This window comes from Nelumbo lutea, chromosome 1, assembly GCF_056320005.1.
Source record: "Nelumbo lutea isolate HS-2025 chromosome 1, American lotus-T2T, whole genome shotgun sequence".
Lineage (NCBI taxonomy): Eukaryota > Viridiplantae > Streptophyta > Magnoliopsida > Proteales > Nelumbonaceae > Nelumbo > Nelumbo lutea.
Window position 1 is genome coordinate 18,420,436 of NC_142684.1, and position 10,910 is coordinate 18,431,345.

Consider the following 10,910-nt stretch of genomic DNA (forward strand, 5'->3'; position numbering starts at 1 on the left):
GAACCCGGAGCTCCTGAGCCCATAGAGTTTGAACCCCGTGAAGTAGCACTTAGTGTGGCATCTCTCCTGATCAGGCGAAGAGCGAATTGGGATGAGGAGCCCTGGATCCTTCACGTGGATGGTTCCTCGAACTGACAGGGCAACGGAGCTGGAATAGTCTTGTGCGGCCCGAGCGGCACAAAAGTAGAGTACGCACTATGCTTTGAGTTCGCGACATCCAACAACGAGGCAGAGTACGAAGCACTGATCGCCGGGCTGGACCTAGCGCGAAAGGTTAAGGCAAAACACTTGGTCATCTGCAGCGATTCTCAGCTCGTAGTAAACCAAGTTACCGGCGAATACGAAGCACGCGATCTATCCATGATCGCATATTTGGCCAAAGTAAAAGAAGCCCTGCTCAACTTCCGGTCACACATCATCAGGCAAATCTCGAGGTCCGAAAACACTGAGGCCGACGCCCTGTCCCGGTTAGCCAGCACGAGTCACAACAATATGAGAACTGTGTACATAGAGGACTTACCTCGGCCTAGTATTCTCGGGGGGACAGAGGAGGTCGCTCCCATTTTAGAAGTAGAGCCGAGCTGGATCGATCCACTCGTGAGCTTCCTGATAGACGGAACCCTCCCTGCAGAACGCAATGCGGCCAAGAGGGTGCAGCGCCAGGCGGCCAAATATGTCATAATAGACGAACGGTTATACCGACGGTCGTACACGCTCCTCTATTTGCGGTGCCTGCGACCTACCGAAGCCGAGTTTGTACTCCGCGACACTCATGAAGGCCTGTGCGGCGGACACTTGGGGGGCAAAGCACTCGCCCAAAAAGTACTTCGACAAGGATACTACTGGCCAACGATGAAGGCAGAAGCTGTCGAGCTCGTCATAAAATGCGACAAGTGTCAGAAGCACGCTAACATCCACCATCAACCTGCCTCCGACCTCAAATACCTCGCCAGCCCGTGGCCCTTTGCACAATGGGGCATCGACCTCCTAGGGCCATTCCCACCAGCAACAGGCGGAAGAAAATTCTTAGTTGTTGCAGTAGATTACTTTACAAAGTGGATAGAAGCTGAACCTCTGGCAACTATTACGGCTCAAAACATACAGAACTTCTTTTGGAAGAACATAGTATGTCGGTTCAGATTACCTCGGGTTCTAATCTCCGACAACGGCAAACAGTTCGAGGATATCAAGTTCCAAGAGTGGTGCCAGGACATGGGGATTCGGCAAAATTTCACGTCAGTCGCGCACCCACAGGCAAACGGCCAGACGAAAGTGATGAACAGAGCCATCCTGCGCGGACTGAAAGCATGTCTGGATCGTGCTAAGGGATTGTGGGCCGAAGAGCTACCAAGTGTCTTATGGGCTCACCGAACGACTGAAAAAGCAGCCACGGGAGAAACCCCCTTCAACCTCACCTACGGCACTGAAGCGGTGATCCCGACGGAAATTGAAATACCAACGTTGCGATTAGAAACATACGACGATCGGACGAACGGAGATGAGTTACGCACCAACCTCGACCTACTGGACGAGGTAAGGGACCTCGCGCACATCCGAACAGCGGCATACCAGCAGTAGGTAGCTCGCTACTACAATAGCAGAGTAAAGCAACGAAGTTTTCGAATCGGCGACCTGGTCCTCCGTAAGATTATGGTGCCCAAACCCGGTGTCGGCAAGCTTGGACCTAATTGGGAAGGGCCCATAAAGTAAAAACAGCGCTCGGGGGCGCATACGAACTCGAAACCTTGGAAGGCAAACGAGTACCCCGAACGTGGAACATCGTGAACTTGAGGCGATACTACCTATAAACCACCTAGCGAAGTGGACGAAATCAGGCCATGTGCCACAAGGCAAGCCGAGGAACTTTAGCACATTATCAGCTCGGCAAAAATCAGTTCGCGGCATAAAAGGACACGGAAATTTAAAAACCCGGCAAAGAAACAGCTCGGGGAAGATGAGCAAGGGGAAAAAGACACTCCATTGCAAGAAACAGTACACTAGCAAAAAAAAAAAATTTTTACATGCCCGGAGCCACTTCTTCGCCATCGGAAGGCACTTCAACAACACCCGAAGGCCCTGCCTCTCCTTCAGAGTCCGGCTCGCCATCGGCAGCATTGGCCATCTCCTGAGTTATACGCGAAGTGGTTATGGCACTTACATCGAGGTCAGGGTAGGTATTCCGGATCATCCACCGGCTCAACTTGAACCCCCTCCTGTAAGAGTCCACCATCAGATCGTCAAAACGCGGGGAGGCAATGTAGTCTTCAACTGCCTTCTTCTTGGAGTCTTCAATGCCTTGGGAAAAAATCTGTGTTCTCTCCCTAATGTCCTCCTGAAGATACTCGACTTGATGCTGCAAATCCAACTTCAAGTCCGCCATATGCTTGACAACTACCCCCATGGCCTCGGCGTCACGCTGAGACCTCGCCTGTCTGGCCACCACGATGCGAGCAGCATTTTCAGCAGCATAAGCAGCCGCCTCAGCAGCCCGGGTATTTGCCTTTGCAGCACGGAAGGCTTCTTCAGTAGCATGAGCGGCAGCCTCAGCAGTTCGCGCCTGTCGCGAGCTCCTCTCCACTTGGGCCGCCAAGGCATGAATCGAAGAATTCACCTACCAAAAGAAACAAGTGAGCAAAATGACAGCAGAAGCAACAGAATAAAAAAGGAAGACAATCTAACTTACCACCATGGCATGTGTTACGACGCGGCAAGCGACCTGATTCAAGGGAAGATCGGTCCACGCTGCGACCTCCTCGGGGAAAGTAGCGTCCCTACTCTTCTAAAGAGCGTAGTTCGGCGTCAACACGCTCCTAAACTCCCCTTGAGCTCCCGAGCTTGAGGGCCCAGCCCGCATATGAGCAGACCCAGAGTGAGCAGGAGCACTTGAGTACGCAGGAGCGCCCGTATGAGTGGTTTCAGCGTAAGGCGCCCCGGCAGTTTCGTGCATCGGTGGAGTCACTTCGGGCTCCCTGGGCAGATCCTCTGGCGTATGGTCTGGAGCTTGGGGCTCCTCATCCAGGGGCAGCTCGTTACGAGTTCGCTTGGCGACCCACTTCCTCCTCTTCATACCTTGGAACAAACGCCCCCCACGAGTTCTCTCCGCATCCATCACACCTACAGAAACGAGTTCGACATCAAAAAAAAAAAAAAAAACCGCAGAGCCAGAAACCTACCCAAACTCAGGCCGGTTGCAAAAAGCTTAGCCTCCGTTAAGTAGTGGTGGCACTTTAAGCCTTGCCGTGCCCATTGCCGTAGACCCTTCACCGTCTCTTTATCAAGAGTTACGCCCAAATCGGGAGCGGCCTCACCCCACCCGGTCTGAAAGGGCCATCCTTGTGCACTTCGCTCGCCGAAGTAGTCCCGCTTCCAAGCCGAGACCTTATTAGGAAGATCGTGCAGAAACTTGAAACCCTGGTGAGGAGAAAGGTAATACGCCCGTCTCCCCCCAGGAAGAGAACCCGCCTGTCTCTTGAGCATCAAGATAGAGGAGAATATCTCTAAGTCTAAGGGAAAGTTCTGCTCGCAAAAAAGGGAAATTGTCCCCACCAGGTTCCAAATAGAGTTCGGATGAAGCTGGCCAATGGTGACACCGAAGTGGTTTATAACTTCGACGAGAAGGGGATGGAAAGGAAGTCGCAACCCTGCAGCAAGCTGCTCTCGAAAAATCACGATCTCGTCGGGATCGTGTTCCCAAGGAAAGCTACCCGAAGGAATAAAATATGTGTACCCCCCAGGAAGATTATAAGACAGAAGTATGGATTGAAGCCCCTCAGGCGTCATGGTCGAAGGGCCAAACCGGTCTAGCATCCGACCTCGGCGAGAGGTAGATGCCAAACTGCCCGAAGCGACTCGACCTACTGGTTCGTAGTCCTCAAACTCCACCTCAGGATCACTGAGGCAGTCTGGGGACACGGCTCGGTTGGTGGAACCTACATCGGCCCTACTCGAAGAATCGTCTGAGCTATCAAAGCTAGACATTGGGGAAAAGAATTCAAAAAGTACTCACCGGAAGGTTTGAAGAAATACCAAAGAACCGTGAACTGTATAACCAGCCTTGACGCGAGCTGGAAAAGACTTGGACGCGAGCTGAAGGGTTGGACGCGAACTCAATAGACAAACCGCAGAAGTGACAACAACCAGGGTCCCCCACTATTTATATCTACAGTAACCAAGAATCGACCGTGCAGACCGGAGACGATCCGACGGCCCACGTTCTTACCAACCGCACAACCCTTAAGGTCGAGGCGTGACGGGCGCACGTCTTTTGAAACCGACGTCGCTTCGACATGCGTCTTTTTGAAACTGACGCGCCGCACGTCTCCCTGACAGTCGATCGTGAACGTACAGCAGTGGCATGCCTTTTTGAAATGACCCGTTGTCACGTCCCAGCGGCATGAGTTGGTTTGAAATTTAAAATGCGCGGTCACAACCACCAGCGTTCTTGAGTAAACACGTTCCTAGCCTCCTCGGAAACTGAAAGAATCCTAGCAAAAGCGTCTCGTATAGTGAAGGTTTGAAGGACGGGACAAATCCACCAGCTACCTCGTGAAAACTCCCCGCACCATGGCAAGACCCTCGGCGCAAGGAGTGGGGGGCAATTGATGAAGGAAGATTTGGCTCGACCTCTTCATTATGTGACACGTGGCAGAAACGACAGCTCGGCAAAAGGGGCCAAGCCTAGGCGGGAACAAGGGGACACACCGCCGAACTGACCCACCTTGTAACAGCTCGGGATACACTTCGCCGAACTGACCCACCTTGCAACAGCTCGGGATACACTTCGCCGAACTGACCCACCTTGTAACAGCTCGGGATAGACTTTGCCGAACTGACCCTTGTAACAGCTCGGGATACACTTCGCCGAACTGACCCACCTTGTAACAGTTCGAGATACCTCCGAGCTCAAGACCGCCTCGCTCAGCACTTTGCATCATCTTCTGGGCACCAAAGCCAAACAAGTCGTACCATGCCTGACACTAGGGAAGTCCGTGCCTGAGGGCGCCACGCCTAACTGACTTGGGATCTGACGTTTGGCAGCAGCACTCTAAACGGCCACCTGCCACGCCACTGACGCCGCCATCTCCAGTTAGACAGTTAGGCGGTGACGGTTCTGTCTCAGCAGAAAGGACGACGACCGAGTTGACAAGCACAAGGGTAATCATACCCGATCTGACAAGGGCCTTGGGACAAGTACACGAAGTGACTATAAGAGCCCCCTGCCCCCCGACAACGGAGGTATGCAAACTTTGCGCTATCTGGTATTACCTTGTTTTTGAAGGATTCTAACTTGAGCTTCGGAGCCTCTACACTGGGTTCCCCCCGGAGCTTTCCCATCTCTTCCGTTTCAGGTTCCCTGCTACCCCGTTCAGAAGCAAGGCAGCGGACAGCTAAGACCAGCCAGATCGCGCTCCATCAGATCCCATCTGAATAACCTACAAGAAATGTTTGGTGAAAAACCAGCAAGTCCAAATTAGATGTTTTTGAGCAAACAACAACTTTCACTTGTAGAATTGCAAGATAGATCCCACAAAGAAAACTCTGAAGCCATGTTTGATGAAATGCCCATAATGCCAAATATATATATATATATGCTTACATTAGTTGAGAAATCAACTTTCCAATGAAACTATTTTCTCTGTAGCTTTTCCAAGACGGCTCAGTTAACGCTGAAACCCTCCCAAACAGTCCCTGAGTGCAGGGTAGTGGCGGATTAGGCTGGCTTTAGTGCGTTTAAGTGAATGCATGCCATCCCTTAGAAGTCAGCAGCGCCGTAGCTTCTAAACGTTGCTCTGAAAAACAGCCAGTATTTGATGATCAAAGAGCATACAACAACACTTTAAGCTATTATCCAGAAAAGCAAAAAGGAAAAACACTTTAGCTACTTCTAATTGATCGATTTCCTTTCTCTTTTGAAGAAAAAAGTAGGTTCTCGATCTATAGGGCGTCTTACAAATTAAGGAATAGCATCTGACGTAGCTTCAAATGCAAACAGACCATTCCAATTGGAGGAGATAGATTTACTTGAGTTGAGGCCAATACCCACCAATCCTGATCGTAAACGTTACTCCTTCATGAGGCCCTTTAAGAACTGAAATATATATAATATTCTGTCTTTTTTATTTTTGTTCTAACGAGAAGGAAGTTTTATGCTTTCCAATTAATTCTTGGTTTTGGATGGAGTAAAAGCGAGTAACCACCAACCGGTCATGTCCCCGTTTGGTTCACAGGAATAGGGGCTTGGAATCGGAACTGTTTGGTCGGGCAGAATTGAAATTCTATTTTTATTCGAGGTGGAATGGCAATCCCTATAGCCAATTACCTTCTTTCACTTGAGAATGAGATTCCATTCCATCTGATTTCAATTTGAATTCATTTAATCCAAACAGATTATGAGAATATATTATCCCAATTCCGATTCTAAAAAGTCCTGATTCTAGTTACGATTTCGATTGGACCCTTAAGTTCTAAGATTCACATCAGTGTTTCTACCCATACGGGTTATATTGATACTGTTTCCATAGATATCAGCATTCAATCCTTAGGCTTAGGTAACTGATGCAATAATCATACGCCATTGCTGCGTGATGGGATATTCTCCTCAAACCCACATCTCACTGTGTATTGAGAATATCTCCCATGAAGGTCTCGATGTGCAACTGAAACGACCAGATCCGGACTCGTTTGCTCTAGGGTAAAAACCCAATGGGCTAGGAATTAGGACCGAGATCATAAATGGTTTGGTCTGATCGTAGACATGAATGTGCATTGAAATTTGGAGCCGTTAAAGTGGTCAACTTGATCACCTACACCAGCAGCCACCGATCCAACCTTGGATGACACAGAGCTAATTAAGTCATAAAAACTGGATTCTTGTTTCATCTTGACTTGGGTCAGTCCTTCTGCCCAACCGGGAAATGGTTCATTTAATTTCATTGGCAGGTCCGCCTTCCGTGCTTGCTTTAAGACATGGACTGAAGTTCGAGGATTTTTCATAGGTCACCCATCCTAGTATATTACTCTCACTCAAATACGATTTTACCGACGTAGCAAGCAAAGTTGCAGTTAGAACATATAAATGGTGTGATCAAACAACTTAAAAACCTTACCCATCCAGAGTCCAGACATACATTGATTTGGTTATTTCAAGTTAGGGAGATGATGGGTAGTATAGATAAAAGATGGAGGCTTCTTAACGGCCAGGAAAATTGGAAGAATCTCTTGGATCCTCTAGACATTGATCTCCGGCGAAACATAATTCACTATGGAGAAATGGCTCAGGCGACTTATGACACCTTTATCACTGAGAAAGCCTCCAAGTTTGCCGGAAGCAGCAGGTATGCAATGGCGGATTTCTTTTCCAAGGTGGGTCTAGCGAAAACCAATCCTTTCAAGTATCAGGTAATCAAATTCCTGTACGCTACATCCCGGATCGAAGTCCCAGAAGCGTTTATCATCAAATCGTTGTCAAGGGAGGCATGGAGTCGGGAATCGAACTGGATGGGTTATGTTGCAGTGGCCACAGATGAAGGGAAGGCTGTATTAGGCAGGAGGGACATTGTGGTTGCATGGAGAGGTACAGTGGAGGACTTGGAATGGGTTGACGATTTCAGCTTCAACTTAGTTTCGGCCTCTGAGATACTGGGAGGCACCAATGATCCTAAGGTCCATCAGGGTTGGTTGTCCATCTACACTTCTGACGATCCAAGGTCGCCATTCAACAAGGCCAGTGCTAGAGACCAGGTGAATAAATCTCAATTTCTGATATGCAACTGTGATTTAGATTGATTGGTTTAAGGGGGAGAAAAGATAGATGAATTATAATATTGATAATTCTGGTATGAATTATGAAATCTCAGGTTCTGAGCGAGGTCAGGAGACTGGTGGAATTATTCAAAGACGAGGAGATCAGCATAACCATAACAGGCCACAGTCTGGGAGCAGCTCTCGGAACATTGAACGCAGCTGATATTGTTGCTCATGGATTAAACAAACCCAGAAACCATCCACACAGGGCCTGTCTAGTTACAGCAATTCTGTTTGCTAGTCCCCGCGTCGGAGACGACAACTTCCAAGAAGTCTTCTCCGGCCTGGAAAACCTCCGACTATTACGTGTTCATAACGCCTTGGATGTGGTACCCAATTACCCACTTCTGGGCTATTCAGATGTGGGAGAAGAGTTGGCAATTGACTTCCGGAAATCGAAATTCATAAAGGCTTCTGCAAACCCATCGCTTTGGCACAACCTGGAGTGCTATCTGCATGGAGTTGCAGGAACTCAAGGAGCTAAAGGAGGATTCAAGTTGGAAGTTGGGCGTGATATTGCGCTTGTGAACAAAACGACGGACGCATTGAAAGATGAACATCTTGTTCCGGTGTCGTGGTGGTGCGAGAAGAATAAGGGGATGGTTCAAGGGGACGACGGAAGCTGGAAGCTGATGGACCACGAGGAAGATTATCCAGAGTTTTGAATCTTAAATTGACCGTTGCATTGCATTGAGTAGAACCATATATTCTCTATTCCACTGTTCACTGGATTTTTTGGTTTGGCCTGGTTTGTTTATAAAATGCATTGGTGCAGAAGTATAGGAGCGCAAATGAGTTCAACGCAAATTCTATTTTATTTTGTCCGGACTTTTACATTATTTTGTTTGTTTAGGTGTAAAAGTAAAACCCGAAGTAAAAGTGTACCAGAATTTACATTCTTTTGATTTGCACTCCTAAACATTTGAACTAGTGCATATATATGAAATTGTATCGTAGCGTAGACAAATGAAATGGACCTGTACTTAGTGACTAGTGAGGGTCCATGTGCACCGCCAGGGACAATTACCTTAGTATCTTTGCATTTAGAAATACCATTAGAAATATGTGAAGATGTCATTGCATTACCTCATAGTAGGTAAAACCCATGCTTTTGCACAATAAGCTATTGTTTTTAGTTCATTCAATACTATCTTTCACAAGTTATTGCAGAGCAATCCCAATAAAGTATCTTACTTCTTTGCTATCATTTTGAGTTTGAATTTGTTTCTATACAGTAAGTCTGTTTGGAAACGATGCAAATAAATGTGAATGTAAATATGTAGTGTAAAATGGTTCATATAAATTGTAAAGTTGGATTAGTTTTGTACTGACAAATTTATCTTCTTACCAAATAAACTTTTAGTTGTAATGGATGCAAACATGAATTTCAATAAAACACATGCTTTTTTTTTTTTTAATAAAAGCTCACTTGAATACAAATTTACTTCTTTTTTATTGATGTATCTTAGGCTGAGTTTGGAAGGAGTACAAATGCAAACATGTAGAGTGCAGAACCTTATATTTTGTGTTATTTCGTATGTATTTACACTGTACATACTTGCATTTGTGCTCTTTCCAAACTGAGCCTTATTATCAATGTAAATATGCATTGGTCTGTCTTTGCCAAATACAGGCAAAAATGAACCAGAGTGCAAATTTACCTTGTACCAGGACTTACACTCCATTTGCATCGTTTTCAAACACAGCCTAAACTACAATTTAAGTACTGAAACAAGATGGATTTATTGGGTTTGGTTCAAGAAAGTCCAGATCAGGTCTGTATGCAATAACTCTTCTCCCTTCTGGATTGCTAATGACAAATGCATTGGTGGGCTGCTATATTCTTGGTGTGGGTGACGAAGTAGGGTGAAATTCCAGGAAGGAGACTAAGGAGATGGTGAGCAGGTTATGGTAAAGATTGGAAGCCGCAATAAGCAAGTGGGCAGCTCATCAAGTAATCTATTGCTGAAGGGTGCGGTTTGGGAAGGTTAAGCCTGAACCTATCCTGAAAATGGTTGCATTAGGACGAAGGCATGGTGAGGGTAAAGGTGTCAATGGATTGAATTTGGGTTGGACTCTAAATAAAAATCAATTTAGACGGATTGGATGTACTAATAAGATATATTGAATCAGACCAGTCCAGACTTCTGGTCCAAAGTATTTATTGGATTAGAGTAGACCTGGTCCATATCCCTAATGGATTTATATTGGATTGAACTAATATCTGATCCATTGATATAAGATAAGAATAGATGTGTCAATGGACTAGATTTGGGTTATAACCAATTTAAATTAAAACCAATTTGAACATATTAGACTGTCTAGACATTAAATTGGACCTATCCAAAATGATCCAAAGTTTTCATCTGATATTAGATTGGACCTGGTCGATCTGTAATAGATTCATATTGGATTGGGCCAATTCGGTCTAATTGACACCCCATGAGGGTTAGGATTGAAAGATGCCAATTCGAAGTTAGATTGGATTGGGTCAGAGTTGACGCCTAGGACATGCAATCCAGCAACTTCATTTTTGAAGAAGACTGAACTATAATGCATCCAAGTTATGTTTCTCATAGTTGGTCTCAAGAAATAAAGGCTATGTTTGTGTTTAGTTTAAAAGAAAGGGTAACTTTGAACATATTATTTTACCCTTTCTTTCAAATCAAACGGTGTACTGAAATTTAATTTAATGGCAGTCTCTACTTTAAATGGAAGTGAAGAAGAGATAATCATAAAAGCCTGGCCAACCCAGGCTCAATTTTCATTAGTAATGGCGCTCAGGGAAGACCAGTTGAGAGTCTGCATCCCACAATGTCACACAGTAATCCCTGCCATGTATTGAGAATATTACCCGATAATAATACCAGAAATGATAATGTCATCATCATAAGATGTTTCCAATACATGGCAAAAATGTGCTGTGGGACTTTATCGGGCACAGATCTGAACTCGCATCTAAATACGAAGTTGAGTTAGTTGACTGGGCATTGAACCATGCTTAATCGAGTTGGGATGCACTGCACATCTCACCTTGAGATGTATTGGGAGGGTGTTGAAATATATTTTGTTGACGGATGATCTGAACTTTAGTTAATCTGTAACCA

At 46.2% G+C, this 10,910-nt stretch overlaps 1 protein-coding gene across 1 annotated transcript; it reads left to right on the forward strand.

Moving 5' to 3' along the window:
• The first annotated feature begins 7,012 nt into the window (after positions 1 to 7,012).
• On the forward strand, positions 7,013 to 8,702 carry LOC148873797 (phospholipase A1-IIgamma-like). Its single transcript, XM_088964998.1, has 2 exons — positions 7,013 to 7,740; positions 7,857 to 8,702. Exons 1-2 carry the CDS (start codon positions 7,156 to 7,158, stop codon positions 8,466 to 8,468), a joined length of 1,197 nt encoding a protein of 398 aa, XP_088821124.1. The 5' UTR covers positions 7,013 to 7,155; the 3' UTR covers positions 8,469 to 8,702.
• Positions 8,703 to 10,910: the final 2,208 nt, after the last annotated feature.